Source organism: Prionailurus viverrinus, chromosome F1 (assembly GCF_022837055.1).
Source record: "Prionailurus viverrinus isolate Anna chromosome F1, UM_Priviv_1.0, whole genome shotgun sequence".
Taxonomy (NCBI): domain Eukaryota; kingdom Metazoa; phylum Chordata; class Mammalia; order Carnivora; family Felidae; genus Prionailurus; species Prionailurus viverrinus.
In genome coordinates this window covers 64,351,469-64,377,549 of record NC_062577.1, presented here as the reverse complement: position 1 = coordinate 64,377,549, position 26,081 = coordinate 64,351,469, and the positions used below count along the sequence as shown (strand labels likewise).

Here is a 26,081-nt window from a genome sequence, read left to right as displayed (position 1 = left end):
CGACGTGGGGCTTGAACTCATGGACTGTGAGATCATCACCTGAGCTGAAGTCAGACGCTCAACCAACGGAGCCACCCAGGCCTCCCCAAATCTTATTCATTTAAAAAAAATTTTTTTTAACGTTTATTTTTGAGACAGGCAGAGACAGAGCATGCACAGGGGAGGGGCAGGGAGAGAGAGGGAGACACAGAAGCTGAAGCAGGCTCCAGGCTCTGAGCGGTCAGCACAGAGCCCAACGCGGGGCTCGAACTCACAGACTGCGAGATCATGACCTGAGCCGAAGTCGGACCCTCAATCGACTCAGCCACCCAGGTGCCCCCGAGTCTTATTCATTAATATCAGCATCAGCATCATCACTTACCATCTATCTACCTAAAAAAGGAAGCAAGGTGTTTGGAGCAAACTGTTTATTCAGAGATGGTGCATTGAAGGCTTTTGATCACGCTTGGAACACGTGGCCATTGATTGTGACCTCGTGATCCCGGCTAGACAATCCCTCCTTCCTCCTCTGCTCCTCGGGCCCAGGAGGTGAAGGCCCAACCGCCCTGCCTTCATGTGTGTCTCTACTGTGAAAACGTGCAGCATTTACTGAAATGCTGCCCCTTCTGTTCCCACAGAACACCCAGACTCAGGCACGGAGGAGTGGGAAGGATCTTTCACCCAGCCTCCCAGACGGAAGGTGAGTGGTTGCAGAGAATGGGGAGAAGGTATCTGGGGGCCGCTCTGGGTATGGGGCTAGTGGTCCAAGGCCAGCGACGCGCATGGGACGTTCTCATAGCCTTCTGCGGCCTCCTCACGGTCCTGCCGTGCAGGGTCGTCGGGGTCTGCCCTCTTCACCTCTGAATAGATGATTGCAGGTTCCTGGTGGAAAACCTACAAACAGTAAGTACCCAAGGACGGGTGAGGAAGAACAGAAGGGAGAGAGAGCCAGAAAAGGGGACCTACCTCACCCTTCTGATGCGTCCTTGGTGAATGTGCTGTTGGGTGGGAGGAGGAAAGAAAAGTATTAGACTGTGGGTGACAACTTAACAACCCCCTCGTGATGCACTTAAGTCTTTCCTCTGCTGCCTGAGCTGTTGACTGTTGGCTCTGCTGGATTCCTCCCAGCCTCAGACAGAGCATCCCTTCCCCACACACTGATAAAGCCTTTCCCCTGCCCACCAAATGCCCAGAGTGGCTTCCCGGCGTTTCTTTCTTTCTCCACTGCTCATCGCTCCGGCAAAGTGGGTCCCTGCCCCCATCCCAGCCCCACTCAGGGCCTCTATGGACACGCTGGTTAGGGGAAGGTGGCACGTGTGGTTTAGTCTGTGCCGGGAAAGTGGAGGAGGCTGGAGAGGGGGTTGGCATCCTAAGGCCACACGGCAAATTCCCAGTGGAGATTCGCGGTGAAGCCTTAAGAAAACTCAGTGTGTACGTCTCTTCTATCCTTCCAAGGGGTCCTCAGGATCTCTTTCTTGTATTTATTCAGCCAATATGCTCAGTGGGCAAGGACCTTTTTAAAAAAAATTCTTTTTAATGTTTATTTATTTTTGAGAAAGAGAGAGAGGGAGAGAGAGAGAGAGAGACATAGAATTGGAAGCAGGCTCCAGACTCTGAGCCGTCAGCACGGAGCCCAATGTGGGGCTTGAACTCACGAGCTGTGAGATCATGACCTGAGGTGAAGTCGGACGCTCAACCCACTGAGCCACCCGGGCGCCCCCACAATGACCTTCTATTAAGCACTGGTGAGCCACAAGGGCAGAGAAATGACTACAGGTTCAGCCCATATGCTCAAAGAGCCTATAATTTTTAGGGGGGATAAACAGGCGTGGAAGAAACACATCGAGTATTATGCACACCAAGACCGAGGTACAGACTCTACTCTGTTGCTGTTGCAGAGGCTGGACACAGGGAGGGCTGACAGAGGCACCCCGAGTTTCTCAGACAAACCTGAACTATGTCTTGACATGGGAGCAGGGCTCACCGGGTACACTAGGTGGGGGTAGGGACATTCCAGGACAAATAACACACGTGAGCACCGAAGCATGTGACAGCCCAGTTTGATAAGGAAAACAGCAAGGGTCTGCGAGGCGAGAGTAAGAACAGAGCTTCGAGGAGGCGGGAGGCAAGGGTCTGGCTTTGGAACAAAAAGCCGCTGAGGCAGTTATTCTAGGAAGGGTGTGATCGGCCGTGGGATCTCAGAGGGATCGTGCTGGAAACCGAGTGCTGGGGGCCCGGGGAGGAGATCAGGAATAAAGAGACCAGTTAGGAGAACGATGATCGTCTACACCTTAGGTTATGAGCGGCTTATGCAAGCAATTGCTGGCCATGCGTCCTTTCAAAAAATATTTGAAGAGGCTCACACTTTTCTAAGCATTGAACTAGATGCTACTGATACATTAGTAAAAAATGACAGCGTCTGTCCTCAGAGACTTTATGGGGTTCCGGTGGCAGTGCACACGGGCAAGCGGGAAGGGACACAGTCCTATAACAGCAGCACGAGAGGAACAGGCGATGCCTGCCTTCTGTGTCGCACTACTCGGGTGGCCTGACCAGAGGCCCCTTGCGGATCCGCTCACACGCTGCCGCCTCCCCTCTGCATGTCGCGAAGAGGTCTCACCTGGACTTCCTTCTCTGCGCTGTCTGCTCCAGATCTGGGAATAAACCAGGTCGTCATCGCCAGGACTGACTGTGAGAGAGGAGACCATAGCCAGTTGTAGTCAAGAGCCCACGTTCTAGATTCTTCTCAGCCACCAAGTTCATAACCGCCTTCTGTCTCGGACACAGTGCCAGGAATGTCATTTTAAAACTGAATGTGACTCTGCGGTGTCTGGGTGACTCAGTCGGGTAAGCGCCCGACTCTTGATTTCAACTCAGGTCATGATCTCACGGTCCATGAGGTTGAGCCCCCATGTCGGGCTCTGGGCTGATGGTGTGGAGCCGGCTTGCGATTCTCTCTCTCCCTCCCTCTCTCTCTCTCTCTGTGTCTCCCCTACCCGTGTGCTCTTTCTCTCCCCAAACAAACAAATAAACTTTAAAACTAAATGGCGTGTGGCTCGGCCACGGGCTGTCGCTCAGTCTGTCCTCCCAGCCTGGCTCGTCCCTGGGGCCCTGAGCTCCTTGGGGAACCCTCACCGTTGCTGTACAAGGGCTGTAGCTCCATTAGGGCTGGCTGGCTCAGACTGGGTGGGCCATGGAGGGCCTGTGCTGGAGGGTCTGGGCCAGGAACGCTCCCGATGTTCCTTGGGATTGCCCCTGTGACAGACGGGGAGAGGCACAAGGGACAGAAGCATTGGCGGATCGTACGGAGTCTTAGGGAAGCCAGAGTCTGCGTGGCTCCCTCAAGAAAACCCAGAAGGCACGTGATGCCAGATGCAACCCAAGGCCGCATTGCAGAAAAGGTGGACGGAGGCAAGGTCAGAGGGCGAAAGTGCACCGTCTCAAGGTCTTTCCGACACATGAAACACTAGTATTCGCCTAACTTTCTATTGTTCTCAAAATTTTAAATGCTTAGACGTTGACACACAAAGACTTTGGCGTTCCCATAGAATCTGACCTTGGTCTTTTGTAAAAGGTCCCTTTCAATGTTCCAGCTTGTGTTACAATGATCTACCTTTCCTATAAGGTAGCCCGAAGGCTCTACGGGAAAAGGGTTGTTTTTTTCCCCCCAATTTTATTTCCTTCCGTGATAAATATTATGAATTTAACACTGATAGCACTCAAAAATGATGTGCTGAGTGACTGCGTACTGGAGGAATGAGCTGGGGAAAGAGTGAGGCGCAGCCGAAAGAGGGTGCCATTAAGGAGCCAGTGGTCAGCTCTCTGCCAGAACACATTTAAGGAAATAGATTAACATGGATAAGCAAATGACACGTAGGTCTGAGTAGCATCCACAAATACGACTGAAAGCAGCTTTCGTGAATCCCATTTATGGATTTCATGAGAATTTGAAAAGGTTAATGAGAAGTCCAGTCAAATATCTTTGAATGCACATAATTCTGTGCCCCTATCTTGTGGGTGTAAATAAATCATGCAAATGTTGTCAGCACAAGAAGCAGAGACCTCACCTGGGTGCTTCAGTGGCCGAAACCCCTCCAGAAAAACAAAGGATCACTGATGGCGGGTGAGCTGTGTCAGTAATGTGCCCTACTTTAGAATGTCCTTTCCTGGGAATCAGATTCATTCTAGATCTCAGCTACAGTAGATCTTAAGGAATATCTGGCCCCACCCTCCACGTCGTGTTACAGGTGAGGAAGGTGGGATCTTGAAAGATATTTGTCCAGAATCATACCGAGTAACAACAGTGTGCACTCTAAGGAGGTATGGCCAAGCAAGCACAAGAGAGACAACTTAGTATTTAACTCTGGGCCTGGTGCTTCCTCACTTCCTCTTTTCTGTCCTGTCTGTGGCCCTGGGGGACAGAGACCGGGAGACAGAGTTCCCCACGGCGTGAATCAGTAGGGCCCCCATAACAAGCTCAGAACTCTGTCCCTGGGGCCCTGGCAGACCCAACCACTGTGGGTACATACTGTTTTCTCCACACCCCTTTTTCTCTTTCACTTGGCTGATTCCAACTTATCTTTCTTCCTCCAGGACTTTGCCTGGTCCCAGCAAGCTGTATGAAATGACCTCTCTCTCCACACATGGAGAACCCTGAAATATTGGAATCGCTGTATTGGATGGTAATTACCCATTTGTACGTTTCCCTCGATCTCTCCACCATGAAAGAGTGTGTTACTTGAGGCTGCAAGCTGTCTTAATTGCTTTTGTATTCTCAGTGGCTAGAATGTCGAAAATATTCAGTAAAGATTTGTTAAACAACGGAGCAAGTTGAAGCATGCACTTTGAGGACTAAAAAAAAAAAAAGACAAGTTGACAATTTTGTAATAGGTGATTACATGTAAACGTAATCTGGAAGGCTACTCCATCGGCCTTGAAAATATGGCAGTTTTCCATCATCACTGAAATACTGAAATCTGTTTGGCCTGCCCCCATGCCAGACTCCTCCCAGTTTCCCAACTCTGACCTTTGCCTACTTATCTGTGGCTCTCTATCTGTCTCACCGGGCTTACAGACCACGAGTTATTGCCCCAAGTAAACACACTCCTGAAGAATAACTGACTGATGTCTGCAAACCCTGAGTTGAACTGGAGGTTCGTGATCCCGGCTCAAGTCTCCCTCCTTAGAGCAATTGCAGTTCACATCAGTCAACAGCCCATGTCCTCCCTTGCGGGGAGGTTAGCTAAGTCCCACGATGCATCTGTAAGTCAGTTTATCTCTTCATTTTTAAAACAGAAAACAGACCCAGAAGGTGGCTATTTACATAACACAAGCTAATAGCACTGAAGATTTATGGGCCAGGCACAGTACTAAGAGCTTACGTAGATAGCCCCAAAATGGTAGATACTATTATGTTGACCACAAAGAAAGGGTTTGGAGAGCTTAATTTACTTGCCATATAGCAAGTATTTGGCAAGTGACATTACTGGAATTTTCATCCAGGCGGCTCAGTCGTAGAGTCATTACATTTGTCATCGCCTTTGGTAACGGGTTGGGTACGCTCAGGCTTAAGGAGCAGAGCTCTTCTCTTTTAGAAGAGTTTGCAAGGGCTGAGCTCCTCCCTGAGAAGACTGATGGATAATGAGAAGGAAGACTTTGCTGTGAGGGAGGCAGATGCCCCCTGATTGGTGGACTGTCAGAATTTCTCACTGAGCTCGCTATGTAAAACAACACCTCCTCTAGATCTGGAGGTCAGAAACTCTTGGGCTCCTGTCCCCATGGAGCACATGAAGTGATGAGTGTTAATCTTGCCTCCCGTGTGTTGTTTGCTGTTGCTCCGACTGAACCAGCTGGTGTTTTGAACACTATCAACTTCGGCAGTAAGGTTTCAATGTCTGCACTTGTAGTATGTTACTAATTAATAAGTGTCACCCACATAGGTGATGAGATCAAAAAAGCAGGGAAAATAGGATGTGTAACCAGCCTTCCATAAGTCACCAGGGTGCAGTGGAGAGAACATGGAGTCAAGGGCTAGGGAGATCCCCAGGTGAGCCCTAACTCTGATGCTTAATAGATACGTGAACTTGGAAAGATGACTTCACTTATGAAGTAGCCTCATTTTTCACTCTAATATGGTGATAATAATATTGATTGGATTGAATGTAGTTATGGAATGATTGGGAGAAGTAGACAAGCTGTAAAATTTCATTTAGTGGGCTCTAAATGAATGACACATTTTATGATGAGTACTGTTGGTGTTAGTGCTCTTATTCTCCTTATATATTAAGAAAAATGAGGGGCGCCTGGGGGGGGGGTTCGGTCGGTTGGGCATCCGACTTCGGCTCAGGTCATGATCTCGTGGTTCGCGAGTTCAAGCCCCACGTCGGGCTCTGTGCTGACAGCTGGAGCCTGGAGCCTGCTTGGGATTCTGTGTCTCCCTCTCTCTCTGCCCCTCCCCTGCTCATGCTCTGTCTCTCAATAAATAAGCATTAAAAAAATTAAAAAAAATGATATACACGTGTAGTTTTATAGGTAATGTTATTTATGAAAATACTAGGTAGCTTTAAGATATCAGTCATAAGGGGCGCCTGGGTGGCTCAGTCGGTTAAGTGTCCGACTTTGGCTCAGGTCATGGTCTCATAGGTTTGTGGGTTCGAGCCCCGTGTCGGGCTCTGTGCTGATAGCTCAGAGCCTGGAGCCTGCTTCAGATTCTGTGTCTCCCACTCTCACACCGATTCTATGTTTCCCTCTCCCTGCCCCTCTCCTGTTCGTGTTTTCTCTCTGTCTCTCAAAAGTAAATCAACGTTAAAAAAAATTTAAATATCAGTCATAAAGTGTTGGTGTTATTTTTCATACAAAGAACAGGACAGAGGCTCATTGATTGACATGAAAAGAAGGGTAAAAGGACAATGCTTGACCAGCATCATTAAGAAAAATATGTAAACTTTTTCATTAAAGTTAGATCCAAATATTTTGTTTGTTTGCTTGATTTTCAGTATGAGCCCTAAGAGAAGGAGAACAGAAACATTTGGCCTGATAGAAAAGGAAATGCCATTTTATGCCAAGCAGAGTGGCAGACAGAAAGTAAGGTTTTAGTAAATCCAAAGTACAAAGTATTGAAACTTTACAGGCACCCAAGGCATTGGATAAAAGAGTCCATTAATTCAAAAATCCTTGATCCATGAAAAATCATGTAGAGAGGAAAAATGCAGTCACAGGAGAACAAAGAAGGAAGGCAGATTTCTTGTCAGAAACAATGCATACAAGAAGACAGTAGAGCAACATCTTTAAAATACTGAAAGGGGGCGCCTGGGTGGCGCAGTCGGTTAAGCGTCCGACTTCAGCCAGGTCACGATCTCGCAGTCCGTGAGTTCGAGCCCCGCGTCAGGCTCTGGGCTGATGGCTCAGAGCCTGGAGCCTGTTTCAGATTCTGTGTCTCCCTCTCTCTCTGCCCCTCCCCCGTTCATGCTCTGTCTCTCTCTGTCCCAAAAATAAAAAAAATAAACGTTGAAAAAAAATTAAAAAAAAATACTGAAAGAAGAAAAAACTCTCAACCTATAATTCTGTGCCAGCAAAAATGTCTTTCACAAGGAATACAAAATAAAGGCTTTTACAGACATGTAAAAGCTGAAATAATTCATCACCAGCAGACCCATTCTATTAGAAATGTCAAAAGAAGTCTCTTAGGCAGAAAGAAAATGATACCAGATGGAAATATAGAGATACAAAAAGGAATGAAGGACATTGGAAGTGGTAACTACTTGATTCAATATGTAAGATTCTTAAATTATACTTAAGTCTACTTAACAGGTAAGTGATTATTTACAAAAATAACGTTAATGTAGCTAGGAAGGAAGGAATGGAGGACACAATGGTAATATTCTTATACTATATGTGAAATGATCCCATGTCACTTGAAGATAGACTGTGGTAAGTTAAATAGCTATACTATAAACCCAAAACAACCAATAAAGTAAACAAAACAAAGAATTATAAAGTTAATAAACCAATAAAGGAAGAAAATGGAATCATAAAAAATACTCAGTTGTTCGAAAAGAAGGTAGAAAAAAAGAGAAAAGAAAACAAAGAACAGATGGGACAAATAGAAAACAAATAGCAAAATAACAGACTTAGATCTAACCTTATCAACAATCACATTAATATAAATGGTCTAAACACTTTAGTTAAAAGGTGGAGATTGACATATTGGATTAGAAAGCAAGAACTAACTCTATGCTATCTATAAAAAAATGCTTTAAGTATAAGGGCACAAATAGATTAAAAGTAAAAAGATGGGTAGAGAAATACCATGTTAATAGTACTTACCTTAATATCAAAGACTATTTCAGAGTAAATGATACTAACAGAGATAAAGTTATCATTTCACAAGGATAAGGTAGTCATTTCATCAAAAACACAAACAATGCACCTAATAAAAGACATTCCGAATACCTGAGGCAAAACCTAATAGAATGCAAGAAGAAATGGCTAATCCACAATTATAGTTGGCGATCTCAATACCCCTCTTTTGGTAGTTGATAGATCAAGTAGAAAATCAGTAAGGATAGAGTAGACTTTAGCAACACTATCAGTCAGGTTCCCCAACAGACCCATACTGTAATAAATGTGAAAAGAAGTACTTCAGGCAGTGGGGCGCCTAGGTAGCTCAGTTGGTTGAGCGTCTGACTCTTGACCTTGGCTCAAATCATGATCTCATGGTTTGTGAGTTCTAGTGCTGCCTCAGGCTCTGTGCTGACAGCGCAGAACCTGCCTGGGATTCTGTCTCTCCCTCTATCAGTCTCTCCCTCTCTGTCTCAAAATAAATAAACAAGGAAAAAGAAAGAAGTACTTCAGGCAGGAAGAAAATGATACCCTATGGAAATATGAAAAAGAATGAAAAACACTAGAAGTAGTAACTCAGTGGGTATTACCTTGACATCAACTCAGACAAAGGCATGACAAGAAAATAAAGCTATCAGGCAATATCTTTCATGACCATAGATGCACACATTCTTAACAAAATTTTACCAAATCAAATTCAACAATCATGACCAAGTGAAGCTGACTTGAGAAATGCAAGGCTGGTTTAACATTCAAAACTCAAAATCCATATCAATTGACTAGAAAAGAAAATCCTATGATCGTCTCAATTAATGTAGAAAAGTCATTTGACAAACATTTTTTCTATAAAAAATGTTTTTTATAGAATGTTTTTCTATAAAAAATGTTTCTCAGCAAATTACAAATAGTGGGGACGTCCTTAGCCTACAAAAACATTTATAGAATGTTTTTCTATAAAAAATGTTTCTCAGGAAATTACAAATAGTGGGGACGTCCTTAGCCTAATGAAGAACATCTAGAAGGAATCCACAGCTAATATCATAACGATGAGACCAAATACTTTCCCCAAAGATCAGGGACAAGACGAGCATGTCTGCTCTCGTCCACCACTTCTATTCAACATTGTATGGGAGGTTGTAGCCAGTGCATTAAGGCAAAAAAAGAAATTAAAGGAACCTAGATTGGAAAGGAAGGAGGAGAACTATCTTTATTTGCAGATGACAGAATCACCTATGTAGAAAATCTGATGGAATCTACAAAACAGAGACTGGAACTAATAAATATGTATATAGCAAGGTTGCAGGGTACAAGACCCATATACAAAAATCAGTTGTGTTTCTATACAAGTAGCAACAATAAGAAACGGAAATTTTAATTTCATTCTCAGCACCTGTATTAATTTTATCCGAATTTCACAATATGTGACTGGCATTCAGATATATCTCAGAGTTTATGGTTTGCGTCTATGGCTGTTGTCTATTTTTTGTTACAAATGAAGACTTTTTTCTTTTTTTATGCCTTTGGTTCTCAGTAAGCTTTGGACCAGGGGTGGAATGGTAAATACTTACCGTTCTAATTTTTAATTGGAAGCAAACTCTGCTACCTGATTTAAATCTCAAATTAAACACATGGATAGCAACCTTATTGAGAAATTTATTTTGTCACTTGCCTACAGAGTGCCAGTGAGTAGAACAGAGGGTCTAGTATTTGGAAGGGAATAATGACCTTCATGGGAGGCATCGCATAAATCCAAATTATCATAGTGATGGCAAAAGTCACAATGCCAAAGGGCAAGACACAGACACCCACCTGACTTCCTTTGGGTTCTGAAGCGACCCACCAGAGCAGCCGTAGCAGCAAGACCAAGCATGCTTAGCAAGCACCCGATGACTCCCACAGTGATATGGGTTACTTTGTTCTTGGAAAGCCCTACACGGGAAGAGCTATATTTGAGTCCCAGTGGCAAATGTTTTTAATCTAGACAACATGTCAGTGGGGGCTAGAGATCTCTCAGGGAAGGTTTCTCCCGGATTCTGATTTCTCCTTTTGGTTGATTATCTCCATGATAATTTGTAATTTTGAAAATAACAGTACATGAGGGTCAGCATCTAAGATTGAATAGTTCCCTTATCCTTCCCCCATGAAATCAGCACCGATCTCTGGAAGTCCCAAGTCTTGTGTGCATGTTCAAAAACTCTTTGATGCTTGCAGAATTTGTACAGTCTATAGGGAAAAATATTTTCTTGACCTTAACTGTAACCTGGAGGCCAGCTACCCCCAACCCACCTGTGATGTTAAGTGACACCGTCTCGCTGCTCTGAGCCCCCAGGCCATTGTCAGCCCCACAGGAGTAGTTTCCAGAATGTTCTGTGGTCAGAGAGAGGTTAAAAGATGCTCCCCCTCCAAAGGGGGCTGAGGTGTTCCCCAGGATGACATCCTCATGATAAAACCAGTATAAGATTGGGGGAGAACCCCTCTGGGCCTCACAGCGAAGTTCTAACACATCTCCCACCATAGCCTGGGCCACATCAGGGTTGAGGGTGAGGACAGGGTGAGACACTGGAACTGAAAGAGGAAACACAGTTCATTTGCAGTATTAATTGAGTATGCATACTAGATAATAAAGGAAATATCCAGCCTGATTTAGTGGTAGGAACACGGACCTGGGATCAGGAGAACCCAACTAACTTTGAGTCCTGTCTCTGCCCTTTATCAGTTCTATGATCTCGATGTTTTGGAAGTTTTAATCTCTCTGAGTCTCATTTTTACAACATGCATTTAAAGTTAGTAAAGATGTGCATGTATATAGTTAATAAACAAACATTTGGGGTGCATGTCCAACACTTTTGCCAGTGATGTGGGGTCATGGAAAAACCCAGAGAATGTAAGGGTTTGAGTCACTGGAAGTCATGCCCTATCTCTTTTATCCTGCCATTTTTCCTATGCCCCAGTGCTCCACTCCAGCCACCAAATGCTGGGCACTTCAGAGTAATCCTCGCTTGGATGAGGGGTCTCCCCTAAGTGGACACGCACTTTGCTAACTGAAAATGGGAGATGTGAGATGCCTTGGGTCCTCCGGAGAGGAAAAATTTTGTTTGGGGATACTGAGAACAACAGATGAAATAGCCTGTTGTTCAAGGAGTCAGAAGGCCACAGAGGTTCTTAGAGTCTGGAAGCCATGAGGAAGCTCTGTAGGTCTGGTTCCCGTGAGTGTCCGTGAGGAGACACGCTGTCTCATAATCCAGACAGACATGAAGTATTCGGGATGGGATGGGAGTAGTGGAGGAGCACGTGGGCAAGGACCAATCTCGTCATTCGTTCTTGGACAAAGGGATTTGGAGATAAAGCTTTCTATCTGCTGAGCCATCATACATTTGGTATTTTGGAGAGTCTGTGAGCCTCCAGTAGAAAGACTGAGTGGAATACATGGCTGTCAATGACAATGACAGAAGAAATGACTTTCAGAATGTGTGGTCACAAGGAAGAGTCCCAGGAGGTCTCAGGCGGAGGCAGAAGTGGGCAGTTTGCTGGGACGCCACCCCAGCCAAAAGCCTAGAGGGGCCTTTCTGTTTGTGAGAAGACATAATCTGTTCTTAGCTGTGACTGCTGAGAGCATATTCTGCTTACCTGTGATGCTGAGGGACACCATCTTACTGCGCTGAACTCCCAGGCTGTTGTTGGCCTCGCAGGAGTAGTTTCCAGAATGTTCTGCAGTCAGAGAGAGGTTGAGGGATGCTTCTCCTCCAGAGGGGGCTGAGCTGTTCCCCAGGGGGACGTCCTCATGATAAAACCGGTACAGGATGGGGGGAGAGCCCCTCTGGGCCTCGCAGTGAAGCTCCACCACGTCCCCCTCCACAGCCTGGGATCTGGGCCTCCTGATGGTGAGGACTGGAGGCGAGACTGGAACTGAGGGAGACAGGGGGCCATCAGAGAAGGTCCCTGACACTGTGACACTGTGGTAGATTAATGGCTCCATTCAAGGCCCCTAAAAGTAGACATACTCCTTGAACCATGGGGAGGAATCCTGGATAATTTTTATTTGTTTTCCTTGCTATTCAGTCTTCTCCACAAGAAGCAAGTTGTTTTGACTGACTTTGCATATTTGCTGTTCCTTGGTTGGCCATTAAATCTTCAAACCTCCGTTCCTTGCTTCCATCAGAAGATCCTCGTGGCTGACAGAGAACCTAAACCCCAGTTTGGGAATGTGGCCAAGTGACAGGAATGAGGAACTTACCTCTCAGTGTGATTCTGATCCGTTTACTGAGGACAGGGCCATCCAGGTTGTCGGCCGCACAGTAGTACCTCCCGGCATCCTGCTCCCTCACGGAGGCTATTCGCAGCTCTGCAGACAGGGCGTTCTGGGTCTTCCTGCCCAAACTCCTCTCCGAGCCCTCCCGGTGCCAGGAGAACGTGACAGTCCCTGTACCCGCAGCTACTGAGCAGATAAGGACGAGGTCTTCTCCTTCAATCAGCTGGCCCACAGGGGGCTGGGTCTCTAGATTCACATCAGACACAGGGACCCCTAGGAGGACAGAGGAGGACACGACAGGGTCTCCATGGCAGGTGCTGCAGGGCCGAGAAGGCTGGTATTGCCGTTAATAAGCCAATAGCAGCAGGTGCAATAGTCAGGGGTCTTTTATTTATTTATTTTAATTAAAAAATTTATTTATCTTTGAGAGAGAGAGACAGAGAGAGACAGAGTGAGAACAGGGCAGGGGCAGAGAGAGAGGGACACACAGAATCTGAAGCAGGCTCCAGGCTCTGAGCTGTCAGCACAGAGCCTGACATGGGGCTGGAACCCATGGACCGTGAGATCATGACCTGAGCCGAAACCAGACGCTCAACCGACTGAGCCCCCCAGGTGCCCGGCAGGGGTCTTTTAAAGGAGGAATTGATTGTGTACGTGATTATTAAAGGGAGCAAAGCCTGTCCCCCACATACCAATTCCCACCCTCGGGAAATGTGGGCACTTGCCTATGATCTTCTTTTAAACCTAATGTTGACCACAGTCAAGTTTTATGGCCCTTTATGTCTAAGGCATCTCTGATGCATCACCGGACGGCAGAGCAAGTGAGAACACGGGAAGCTTGCGTGGGCCCTGACGTGACTTGATCGGAACCCAAACCTGTCTCCACAGGTCCCTCCAGCCTCACCTCTCTCTCCCCACATCCTGCTCTGGCTGTTCTGGTTTGTGTTTCTCTTCCTCTTTTCTTATTATTTTGGAATAATTTTCAACCAACACATGGACGCACCATAGGGGCTTCTATGGGCTGCGTGTGGTCATCAGAGCTTCTTGTTCTGTGTTGACCCACAAGGAAACACATCCCGTACGTGTCTATGGCCCCCACAGGGCTGGGCACCCCGCACACGATCAATAACTACTATCACCTAACTCAGAGGGAAGAGAATGCCGCGGGGAAGTTAGGCCAATGCCAAGCACAGGAGAAAAGGATGGCAGGATGCCTGGCTGTTACTCTCAGGCACGTTCGTGATCCCAGGGGGCAAGACCGACCCCGCAGACACTCACTATGGACACGTATCTGGGATCGTGGGCTTGTTTTCAGGATCCTGGGAATCACCGTCCTTGCTTGGCACCAGTAGGAGGCGGCGCCTTCACTCCACGTGGTGGGGATCTGGAGCTCCGGCGAGTTGCTCCAGCCGGCCCCCAGAGCCTGGTGCTCTTTGAAGAAACAGAACTGAAGTCTAGTGTGCGATGTCTGTGGAGGGAGCCAGGTCTCACATGTCAGGGTCATGGGGCTCCCCTCGATGGGCCAGGAGGGGCTGGCTATCAGCACAGGACTCGGAAACAGCTCTAGAGAGACGAACAAATGTAGTTCCTGGGGCAGTGAGGCTCTGAGCTCCTGGAGAGGTGGACCTGTGTCCTCAGGATCAGAGGTAGGGACCCACGCAGGTGGAGCCACCTCTTGTCTCCCTCCCACGGCTGCTCGGAAGAGGCCGCTCATGAAATCCCCACCGCTGAGCACCCCTCTTCCATCCCACACGCTGGTCCCTTGCCAAGCCCTATTACCCATGGGAGTGTAGCCATTACCTTGAACTTGGATCTTTAAAGGTCGTGAAGTTTCTGTCCATGACCCCCCCCAAATATATGTCCCAGAAGCAGTACAGTGATATGTGCTGTCATCGTTGAAGGCTGGATATACTGTGATGTTTGAGTTATAAGAACTTCTAATTTTTTCTTCATTTTTGTAGTAAGTCCTTTCCATAATATCTTCTTCTTTTTTCCCTCGGCATCTCAGAACTACTTTATCTCTTTCAAAGGCAGGGTGTGAGGCCTGGAGGACCAGCCAGTCTGCAAAGAGTGAACGAACATGACATATCCCATCCATTTCTTTCTGCAAAGCCTCATTTCCACCCATGAAGAAAGAGCCCTGCATGCACCTGTGACCGTCCTCCGCCAACATTTCCCTGTGGCCCCAGTACCCAGTTCTCCCTTGTCCTAGGACAGCGAACGAATTTTCAGAGCAGGTCCTTGAGACATCCTCATAAGTGTCGTTAGCTGAGGAATTTGACACCCTACCTTTCTCCAGACCCGAGTCCCTTTTTGCCTGGTGGCTTCTGGGTTACTGACTCCTCTCTGGATGGAGGAGACGGACAATGCGCGATCCTCCGCAGCCTATCTCCTTATTCTCTCCACTGGCATCAGCTCACCGAATCGCCACATGCGGGCTCGCAACCCTGTCTGGGTTCCCTGCCTTCGCCCAGGCTCCAGACGTGCCGCCCAGGGGCTTGATTTCAGAGACCCACCCCCTTCTTCCTCACCAGATAAAAACTGCACGTGCACGGGGTCACTGAGGGAAGATCTTTGGGTCTTGCATCTGTAATGTCCAGACTTGCTTATTTGGAGTTTTCCGGATTGTTTTCTCAAGGGAGTCTCATTGTGATACCAAGATACATATTCCCAGGCTAGAGAATGGTGATCCTTGCAGAAGAGAGTCACTGTCTCTCCTTTGAAGGCTGTGGACCATGGAGGTTTGAGGAGAAGTAAAGCTTTTGGAAGTGCTCCTGAACAGGAAAGAGAAAGTGTCAGGCAGGTGAAGGTGAATGGGACGTGGGTGGAAACCAGGGCTGGTTGCCAGTGGGAGGGGAGCCGACAGGACCCAGGGACCGGCTTGGGGCGGGGTCTGGTCTTCCTTACTCTTTGCCCAGCCTGGGGGTGGGCAGGGGGGTGTCACGGGGGAGAGGTCTCAGGTCCCTGGTGTGGGCTCAGAAAAGCTTAGGAGATGTGACGGGCAGCTGGGCAGACACCGTGCGGGCCTCTGGGGGCGGGCTGATTCTGAGGTGCTCTTGTCCTCGACATTCCTGCCAAGGCACAGGTGGGCCTGGCTGAATGAGCCTCAGAAGCACTTTCTAGACTCTGACAAACCACTTCCTACTTGGTTGCTCATAATCAATACACATTTTTTTCCACTTTCGTTACTTTTAAACCTTGCTTCCCTTGAGATTTCACGGGGAAGGCAACTTCTGTCTGCTCTCCAGCCAAGTCAGACACAATACAAAACGGAGGGATATGAAGAATTGGAATGGAGGGGCACGGGCTGCCTGCGCAATGGTCTTTGTGCATAAAACGGCAGCTGACCAACGGGACCAGAAACTGAAGCGGGACAGCCACACAGGCTGCAGCACTTTATCTCTCTGTCCTTCGACGGTGGCTCGGGCTTGAGCATACAGGGTGGGGGTAGGGGGTCCTTAGGGAAGAGAGGAGACGCGTGGAAGGTTCTGGGCATTAGCCTCCTGCCTCTGCAAATGCTTCTTTCACTCACGCGAGGGGGGGAGAGAACAGAAGGCTGGAGAGACCACAGGAGGCTCGGCGCGCCCGCCATGGTCACAGGTGTCACCGCTGACGTTGACCCACTCCCCGCAGCCCCCATGTACAAGGCAGGACCCGTGCCCGGAGAGCAGGGGGAAGAGAGAAGGAAAGACTGACCTGCCGACTGTCGTCCGGGAGCTGTGTGAGAGCCAAGGTGAAAGGTTAGCACCGGGCGATGGGGCTCCTGCCTTTGCACTTAGACTCGGCCGTTCCCCGCAGCCCGGCCACGGCTGCTTCTCTGACGCTTCCTCCCATTTCCTGGCCCACATCCCACACCCCCCTCCCCCAGAGCCCCACCCCCCACCCCACCTTGCTGCTTGGGCCCCATCCCCCTACTTTCTTCAACTTCTGGGGAAACGTTGACTTAAATTCTCAGGAAGGGAGCTATGCTGCTCTGCAGACCTTCCCTCCCTCGCCCGCGTGGGCCCTAACTGTTTATCTGCGCGTTTCGAGGTGTGGTTTGGCAGGGAGAAAGCCCCAGCTTCCCGGGAGCTGGGAGAGGACACGAGGGGGAGGCCTGGGATCCCTCACCTGGCTTGCTCTGGGGGTCTCCGGACCCTGTGGGTCTTCCTGGGCACCAGCTCTACTTGTTTTGGGCCCCTCTCGCTGTGTCTCTGAAGTCCGGTGGGAGCAGAGACAGAAGCCTCCCAGGGGTTTGGCCCCCCGCCCCGGGGTTGCCCCGGCTGGCATTAGGAACGTCGGGCCCCCAGCCCAGTCTGGGCTCTACTCACCCAGGATCAGCAGCAGCCACAGAAGCATGGGGGCCGGGCCTGGCCGAGGGCAGGGGAAGACTGTCTCACCAAAAGCCAGGCTTCTGTCCCATCTGTGAAGGAAGTATGGGGAGCGGGACTCAGATAAGGTCTGCGAGAACTAAAGAAGAGGAAGCAAAGTGATCCTAGCTTGCCTGTGTTCGCAGAACGTAAGTGTGGCCGCCTCCCTGTCTGTCGTTCGGGGCTGGCCGCTGTGAAGTTTTAGATGCTGGTGGCCTCCTTCCACTGGTTCACGTCTGCCAGGAAAACTGTCTGAGGCTGTGCCCGGCTTCTCTGAAAATGCCACGCTGTAGATTTCCTAGTATTCAAATGACACTGTCCTCATTTTTCGGATGGAAACCCCCTACATTATCACAAATTGAGTGTCACGTGAGGTACCGATATAGACACAGGTGGGGAGTGTGCTGTGTGTGTGCGTTTCGGAGTGTGAGCCCCACAGAGTCAAGGCATCAAAGCAGATGTAAAACCCTCTTTGACCTTTGCATACACCGGGCTGAAGTTGCTGAAGAGGAAAATAATGGAAACTTGTGGGGGCACCTGGGCAGCTCGGTAGGTCGAATGTCCGACACTTGATTTCGGCTCAGGTCATGATCTCAAGGTCATGAGATCAAGCTCCGCGTCCAGCTCGGTACCCACAGGGTGGAGCCTGCTTGGGATTCTCTCTGCCTCTACTCCACTCATACATATTCTCTCTCTCTCTCTCTCTCAAAATTAAAAAAAAAAAAAAAAACAAACTTAAAAAACCTAATGGAAATTTGCAGCTTAGCAGGGCGCCCTGCTGGCTCAGTCGGTGGAGTATGTGACTCTTGATCTCGGGGTTGTGAGTTCCAGCCCCACGTTGGGGGCAGAGATTACTTAAGAAACAAAAATTACTCAAGAAACAAAAAACATAACCCTCTTCAGATGAGGAAAACGGGCTTCCCTAAGTCCCACCCAGACCTGCACAGCGAGGGGGTGAAGGGACAAGCACACAAACAGGAAGCTGTTTCATGCAGGTGACAGTGGCTGGACCCCCTCCCCCGCCCCCATGATTCTTGCTGTGGCAAGACGCCTCCAGCAATAACCATCAGGAAACGTGGGGGAAAGAAAAGATTTGTTATTTCCATGTCCTGGAAACTACAACATGTGCCTACAGCCACACAACGAGGTCACAGGCCTGGGGTTCTTCTGCTTCCACTGGGGTCCAGGGGGTGGGGGGAGCACTTAGGGTTTCATGGGCTTACTCTGTAGCAGTGAATTGAAAATATAAGAGCAGGAATGTAAATGCGTGAAGAACAAACACAAGTGGTCCAAGTGGTCGGTTACCCAAGTCCACCAAGATCAGCTGCAAGCTGCAGGCGGGACGCCCCCTGTGGGCTCACGCACAGGCCCTGTGTCTGACCCGGACCCTCCTCAGAGACACCCTCCCCAACCTCAAGGTCCAAGGGTCCCTCCTGATTATTTCCTGTTTCAGCCCCACCTGCGTCTCTCACTGTCCGTTTCCCTCCCCAGGTCTGCAGCAGCTGCAGCCATTATTTGCTTATCTTTCTGGCCCTTTCTCCCTTCTGAAACTCTCATAGTGTATTGTTCAGCCTCTTGGGCCTCTCCCTTTCCTTTCTTCACTCTTTTTCACCTTTTCTCCTTTGCTCCCCTGACTGAAGTATTTCTGTCAACCTGTCTTCAGTTGTCTGGTCCTTTCTTTCACGGGGTCTCGCCTGCTGTCCAGTCGCTTCCCTGAATGTTTCAGGTCAGTTGTGTTCTTCTGTTCTGTGATTCCTGTGTGGTTCTTTTACATGGTTTCTATCTCTTTGTTGTAGCTCTTGCTTGTGCATGCATGGGTCTCTGGACCTCAGGGAGTGTCTTTCTGGGGTTATTTTTAATTCTCTGTCAGGTAAATCCTATAATTCTACTTTATTAGAATTTGTTTCTGGACATTAAAAAAAATTCTTTTAATGTTTATTTTTGAGAGACAGAGAGAGACAGAGCATGAGTGGGGGTGGGGCAGAGAGATAGGGAGACACAGAATCCGAAGCAGGAGCCAGGCTCCGAGCTGTCAGCACAGAGCCCGATGCAGGGCTCGAACTCATAAGCTGAGGGATCATGACCCGAGCCGAAGTTGCACGCTCAACTGACTGAGCCACCAAGGTACCCCTTAAAATTAAAAAAAAATTTTTTAATGTTTATTTATTTTTGAGAGAGACAGAGACAGAATGCGAGCGGGTTAGGGGCAGAGAGAGAGGGAGACACAGAATCCGAAGCAGGCTCCGGGCTCTGAGCCATCAGCACAGAGCCCGATGCAGGGCTCAAACTTACAAGCCGCGAGATCGTGCCCCAAGCTGAAGTCGGATGCCGAACCGACTGAGCCACCCAGGCGCCCCGCGGAAATTTAAAGTGTTACTGTGTTTGTCATGTCTTTGGCTCTTCATTTTCCTTGGCTCTCTGGGTAGGTGTCTGTTCATTAGACAAAGAAGACACCTTCCCAGGTCTTCGCAGACTGGCCCCATGCAGGAGGAAACCCCTACCAATCAGCCCGTCAGAGATTCTGGGGCACTCTACGACTCTTTCCCTCCCCGGGGGGAGGCTGAAAACCGGGATTTTTGCCTTGTTCCTATGTGCTGAGCAGGGGGGAGGATCACTGACACCTTCCAGTGCCATCTGCAGACTCCCCACACTTCCCTGAGTGGCTAGACCCATTGGTGCTCCAGACTGGCAAAAGGCAGGAAACAGCGGCTCCAGATGCAGGAGCCAACCCCCACCTCCCCTGGGTGAAGCTGGGTTCTAGGGACTCTCTTCCTGCTCTCGTGCTGCTGGGTCAGAGGCAGAGTCCCCTGGACTCAAATCTCCCTTGTGGCTCTGGTGGGTCTCAGTTCATGTTCTCATGGGACATAGAAGCCTTTCGTTAGTTTCTGATTTCTCTCACAAAGGGAATTTGTCTGTGAGCCATTCCTGAGTTGGTGTGTTTGTGGGAAGAAGGAAAGTGCAAGGCTTCCTGTGCTACGATCTTGCTCATATCCCAAATCCCACTGTGTTTTCAGTGCCCACGTCCAGAGCTCTGTCATATGGTGATTCGTCAACAAGTGGTTGCTGAATGAGTGGAAGACCAATGAACGACAAAGCGCGGGATGACAATTGAAGAAGTTCAGACATTAAGATGTTTCCTGGGGCGCCTGGGTGGCTCAGTCCGTTAAGCGTCTGACTTCGGCTCAGGTCGTGATCTCGCGGTCCGTGAGTTCGAGCCCCGCGTCGGGCTCTGTGCTGACAGCTCGGAGCCTGGAGCCTCTTTCAGGTTCTGTGTCTCCCTCTCTCTCTGCCCCTCGCCGGCTCCTGTTCTGTCTCTGTCTGTCTCTCAAAAATGAAGAAACGTTAAAAAAATTTTAAAGGATATTTCCTTAGTCACTTCCAGTTAAAGGTTCCTACGATAGTCTGGAGATGAGGTATCAGTTACATCGCTCTAAACTACATTAAACTATTTATTAAAACTGCACTCCATTTGTCGTGTAGTGTGGGGTTATTGTAAACTATTGATTAGACAGAGTGTGGATGCCACCTCTTCTGAGAGGTCTTCCCTACTGAATCTGAGCTGGGTGTTCACGTGGGTGCTTCAATGACACTCCGATTTCCTCTGCAGAGCATGCACTTGGACGGTGCAGCACAATGTCTTGTGTCTTTGACGATATCCCCAGAAGTGTAAGCACCTTTGGGGAGGGAAATGGCGCCGGCTCAGCTTTGAATTCTCTGCATCCGGCACAACTGTCAACAGAAGAAAGAGTCGATTGAATGTAGCTCTGAGATGTAGTGTGTTCGAGTCAGACTTACTCTACATGTGAAGGAATACAATTCATTCCACGGTCAGAGGCGGAGGTGATGTTGATTCTTGCCAACCATTGTTTCCTGTGTCTGGAAAAAGGTGCTCGGAAAGCAGCCTTTTGGATGCTGTTGCCACGTGGTGCCAAAAATATTGGATTTCCGATCTTCCCCTCCGTAAGGCGAGGACACATCGTGTGCATGTTATAGTCTCAGCTTCTAGCCCGACGCGTGCCACTAAGTGTAGTGTTGCCAGATGCAGGGTCCCCAGTAAATTCGAATTGCATACAAAAAACGCATGATTTTTATTGTCACTGTGTCCCGTACAATATTTGGGATAAATTCACACCAAAAAAGCAGTCCTTGTGTGTCTGAAATTCAAATGTAACTAGAAGTTTTGTACTTTTAGTTGCTACGTATGGCAGGCCTAACCGGACAGGATCACTTCCGACGTGCGTGAATAACTTCGTGAGCGTTGCGTCGGGGGCACCGGTTCCGTGCCGTGTGTCTGCACGTGGCTGTCTCCTCAGCTCGCTCCATCCCGGGAGAAGTGAAATGATTTCACCTGGTAAATCTGGGCGAGTAATAAATGAGGCATGCCAAGTCAGCTCCACGCTTTCCGCCTCGGACGCAAGACTAGAGGTCTAGTCTCCGTGCAGGCACAGACCTTCCCCTGCCCTGGAGGGAATCTAGAATTTTGAGAACAAATTCTCCGAGACACAAAATTTGGAGCATAGGCTTACACAGAACAGAAAGAAAAACAAAGGAGCGGCATATTCACAAGGTGGGCTTTCAGCGTTGGGATTTAGTGAGAGCAGGGCATTTGCAGAAGAAAGAGGCTCATACTGAACCTCCCTTCTAAGTTTACTGAGCCCACAGCCTTGAGGCATATGGCTTTGTGACCTTGCTAGGTGACATCGGCTTGTGGTGCTTTTATGAAATAGACCAGTGGATGCTTCTACAGGGAAGGACTACCCCATGGACACCAGTAAGGAAAGGGTTCAATAGCCTCATCGGGGGCCTGAAGAGAGTTGGGGAAATCCCTTTGAGCAGGAGCGAATGAGGCAGGGCTTTACCTGTGGGCAGGAGGCACAGGGATGACCATGGGGTCTGCCCGGCAGCGGAGCCTTGGGGGGCTCAGGGGTGACCCCACAGAGGCCAGGGTAGCCTGAGTAACTTTCCAGGGCACTCACAGCTTCAGCGCTGCAGCATGCTTTAGTCAAACTAGAAATCTGTGAAGCTTTTTAAGGCCCTGGTGACCAGAATATTTTTGAGCTGTAAGGTTCCTTGTGAGCTACAAAACACGAGAAACAATCTAGCTTCAAATTGCTCATGTCAGGCCTAGCAAGTCTCCTGCATCAGTCTCCCCAAACTCCACCCTGTGTGAAGGCCCACGATGCAAATTGGAGGCTCACTCTTGAATTCCTGAGGTATTCCCTAGGCTCAGGGGTGAACGAATTTGAAGAACCAGTGGGTAAGGGTCAAGATTATGTAGTTATTATAAATGGGCACGCGGGGCTTTGTCTGTGCCTCTGAGGACATGACCAACAAATGTAGGAAGCTAAAAAAGGGGGAGGAAGTTCAGGTTCTTGGGGTGCACACGTAGGAAGGATCGAGTCTCACTGGACCGGTCGAGGCATGCGCTTCAGAAACACACACGGCAGCTTAGTTTCCAAACCCGCTGAGACGCGTGTTCCGCCTGGACTGAGTGTGCGGCACAAGGCAAAAACCCCTCCCGGGCTCCTCAGGCTGGTGCAGACCCCCGCAGGCAGCAGCCCGTCTGCTTGGTGGAGGATGTGGACGCTGTCACTCACACCTCCCCTTGGTCCACAACCACAGTGTCATATCTTACTCAGAGGGGAAGTGAAAGCCAGGGGGACGGCACAGAGTAAGTGGTTCCCACCAGCTCCCAAAATAGTAAGCGTTTGGTGCCCACATTAACCTTTTGCTGGAAGGTTTCTCGCCACTGAGTTTATGTCCAAAGGTTCTGGGTTAACCGACTGGCATCCTACTGGTGCCAACGAGAATTTATCTGGCCTCCTTCCTCATATGTGAGTGGGTCTGCGTTAGGGGCTTTGGAGACATTAAACGTGGTGCGGGGGCATAATGTAGTCTGGAAACATGCTTGTCATCCAAAGCACTTGTATATCAAAGCGAATTTCAAGGACCCATTTGCTCAGTTGGGATCGTGTGACATTGAGTATCGTGTACAACTCGTATTGCAAGACGTCGCTCGTTTATCAAGTTAAAATGTATTCGAAACACGTTACTCGCAATCCAAGGTTTTACTGTATTTCGATTTAATGTGTCCGGAATTTTTCTTACAGGGGGATCCGATCTTTGAACCTCACTTTCTTCCTAGGGGTGCCGACAAGGGAAGGAGTGTACAGGAAAATCTGTGGCATCTCGATGTAATTATACTGTTGGAAGATCTTAGGTTACTGTTTAATCTCATTGCGGACCCCCTGAAACCCAGAACCCCCTCACTGCAGAAACCATTCAGTGTATTGGGCTGAATTGGGGGATGGAAAATAGAATTAGAAGCGAATTTTCACCCTGGGATGCCCAAATGACATTGGTATTACTGAATTAATGGTTTTTTCCCTGAGTCTTTGGGAAAATTGCACAGCCTGCCCGGCGGTGTGGCCACGAAGATACCCACAGGAGCCGGGCTGGTCTTGGGGAAGCAGTCGTGAGTGCAGCTGGGAACTCCCAGAGCTCTGTCGGCCCCACAGGAGAAATGAGATCCCTAAAGACCTGCAAAAAAACTATACAAGCTCCTCTAGAAAAGGGCAACAGATGTGATAAAAACTACACTTGCTTCACACAGTCGCTCACGAAGCGCATTCCCTGGTTCGAATATTGGCGGGTGTTTGTGTCAATTGCTATTATTTCTTTCAAAACACTTGGTAGGATTGTCAGCAACACTACCTGGGCCTGGAGTTTTCTTTGTCGCGAGTTTTAAACCACTGGTTCAATTTCGTTCATAACTTACAGCAGTACTTAGGCGTTCTTTCTCAGATGGTGTCTTTTTCAGTTTGGTCTTCAATGTTTCTTCCTGGAAAAAAAAATTTTCTGGGAACTGTCCATTTCATCTAAGTTTCATATTTACTAATTATGTAAATATGTGTATTATCTTCTCGTGTTAATTTTTTAAGTGTATTTATTTATTTTGAGAGAGAGAGAGAGAGTGAGTATGAGCAGGGGAGGGGCAGAGAGAGAATGGGGGAGAGAGAATCCCAAGCAGACTCCACACTGTCAGCATAGAACCCTACGTGGGGCTCGAACTCACAAACTGTGAGATCCTGACCTGAGCTGAAACCAAGAGTCAGATGCTTAACTGACTGAGCCACCCAGGTGGCCCTTGTTTCAATTTTTAATAACTCCAGAATATATAATCATGGCATGTTCTTCATTCCAAATATTGGTTATTGGGGCCTTCTGTCTACTTCGGTCCCGATCAGCCAACCACAGGCGTGACCTGTGTCTCCTTCCTTCTTCCAAGTGTGACTCATGGTGTCTTGTTTCCTTGTGGGCCTGTCTTTGTGTGCTTATTGCATTTGGAAAATAATCTCTAGAATTGATTTGAAGACTCAGTTGATTTTATTTTTTCCCAAGCATATTTAGCTGCTAAAATCCATTTTGGGAAAAATTGGTCTTTTGGAGGCACTAGCAGTGTGGGATCACCTTACTCCCCGTCCAAGCATGGATTTAACCAAATGACCTGAAACCAGGCACCCGTCGGTAGGAGGGCCCGCTTCCTTCCGATTCCCTCTTACTAAGACTGGCAGTCTTTGAGGTCCCCGCTCAAAAGGGAGGGTGGTTTCCCAGGTTGCTGGAGCTTCACAGACCCTAGACTTTGGTTTTTGATGTCAGCCTTACAAGGCTACCTCGATCTCGGCTCAGTCCCTTAGCATCATTCTCACATGGGTGTCCCCCCTCCCCATATTGCCACAGGGCATGACAGCCCCCCAAGTTTTTTGCGTTCTGATCTTTATAATTCTGATCTTTATCCCAGATCTCTAGAGCTAGCTGAAAGGACCTTTTCTTCTTTGTGTGTGTGGGGGGGGGGGGGGGGGGGGAGATTGGAATTTTTGGGAATTGTACCCCCGGAAAGGTAACACTGCTGACATGAAGCATCTTTAACCTGGAGACCCAATGGCTTGTTCGGCTTCACCTTCTGGTAAATAGAGCCACCAAACTCCGCCTCGCTGTTCACTTCTGTGTCTGGACTTCACGAGTCTTAGAGCCAAGCAAAGTTGCTCTGGGCCACTTGGGACTTTGCTGCTTCATGATTGGTTTGTTAGCCAGCCAACCAGCCCCCCGAACTCAGCACCGAGCACCCCAGAGCCCAGCGAGGTGAAGACTTTCATCGCAGCCCAGGCTCACATGCTCCGGCTGGTGCCCTGTCCTGAGTTCAGCTGTCCCCACCGCCCCAGCGTGAGTGGAGAAGCATGAATCAGAAGCCACCTTCCCTGCACGTGTGAGCTCATCTTCCCCGATAGTCTTGGTGGGCAGTGGATTTGGCTGTGTTCTGTTTGGTCCACCTGCACCTGCTACTACGCTGCCCTTGGCTGTGACGGTCTCACGGTCGGCTGAGCCTTGGCTGGTAAATTTCAGTCCTTTCTAAGACTTCATTTCCAAGTCAAATTGCATTAATAGCCTTTTTATTTATAGCCCTTGGTGAAGACAGCCTGGTGGATTTGCCAAGCCCAGCACACTTGGGGGCACAGCCATCCTCTCCGTGGTGGCCGTGGCCTGGGGGGCAGGCTGTCCCGAAAGTCACATGCTCTGTTTCCGTTTTCTGCTGCCCATTACTCACTTACAAGGATGACTGACAACACTCATTTCTATGTTTCGAAACAACTCCCTCCCACCCTTCAATTGTGCTATCAGACTCTTGAGTTTACACAACAGAATTTTGAAAATTCTTTTTGGTTGTTTTCTTTCTATTATTCAGCAGTTGTTTATTGAAGCAACCAAATTTTAGCAGAACTGCCGTCTTCCAGTAACTCACCAAGGGAAAGAGGAGAGGGCACCCCCGACGTGTTCTCCAGGCCTTTTAGAAAACGTGGGGTGGTCCTTTTGGCCGCCCACGGGCGAGTCCATCAGAAAGGTGATACTGTGGCCATGACGGAAATGCCCCAACAGCAGCACCCCACAAAGGTTCCCATGGCCAATCTGGAAGAGTCTGCTGCGTCACCCAGCATGCTGTCCGAATGGTTGTAAACACACCAGTCAAGGGCAAGCTTCTCGCCAAGAGAATTAACGTGCGTATTGAGTGGATTAAGCCCTCAAAGAGCCTGGCCAGCTTCCTGAAGTGCATGAGGGAAAAAGGCCAGAGAGACCAGGAGGCCAAAGAGAAAGGTACTTGGGTTTCA

The 26,081-nt window shown here is 48.7% G+C and overlaps 1 protein-coding gene across 13 annotated transcripts in view; it reads right to left on the bottom strand.

The window, feature by feature from the left end:
- Positions 1–392: 392 nt before the first annotated feature.
- LOC125155838 (Fc receptor-like protein 2) overlaps positions 393–26,081 on the bottom strand; it is a 44,169-nt gene continuing 18,480 nt past the window's right edge. Inside the window, exons 1-14 of one of the 13 annotated variants that reach the window (XM_047841577.1) lie at positions 17,052–17,281; positions 16,879–16,970; positions 16,265–16,285; positions 15,100–15,342; positions 14,369–14,629; positions 13,847–14,131; positions 12,554–12,841; positions 11,947–12,225; positions 10,606–10,884; positions 10,129–10,248; positions 3,115–3,234; positions 2,600–2,668; positions 946–977; positions 393–873 (exon numbers count right to left, since the gene is read on the bottom strand). In XM_047841577.1, the coding sequence (XP_047697533.1) occupies positions 736–873; positions 946–977; positions 2,600–2,668; positions 3,115–3,234; positions 10,129–10,248; positions 10,606–10,884; positions 11,947–12,225; positions 12,554–12,841; positions 13,847–14,131; positions 14,369–14,629; positions 15,100–15,342; positions 16,265–16,285; positions 16,879–16,906 (2,163 nt within the window). In that variant the 5' untranslated portion in view covers positions 16,907–16,970; positions 17,052–17,281 and the 3' untranslated portion in view covers positions 393–735. Of the gene's footprint in view, positions 874–945; positions 978–2,599; positions 2,669–3,114; positions 4,761–10,128; positions 10,249–10,605; positions 10,885–11,946; positions 12,226–12,553; positions 12,842–13,846; positions 14,630–15,099; positions 15,343–16,264; positions 16,286–16,878; positions 16,971–17,051; positions 17,298–26,081 lie in introns of those variants that run through there. The other 12 variants (XM_047841569.1, XM_047841570.1, XM_047841574.1 and 9 more) reach the window with 12 other exon arrangements.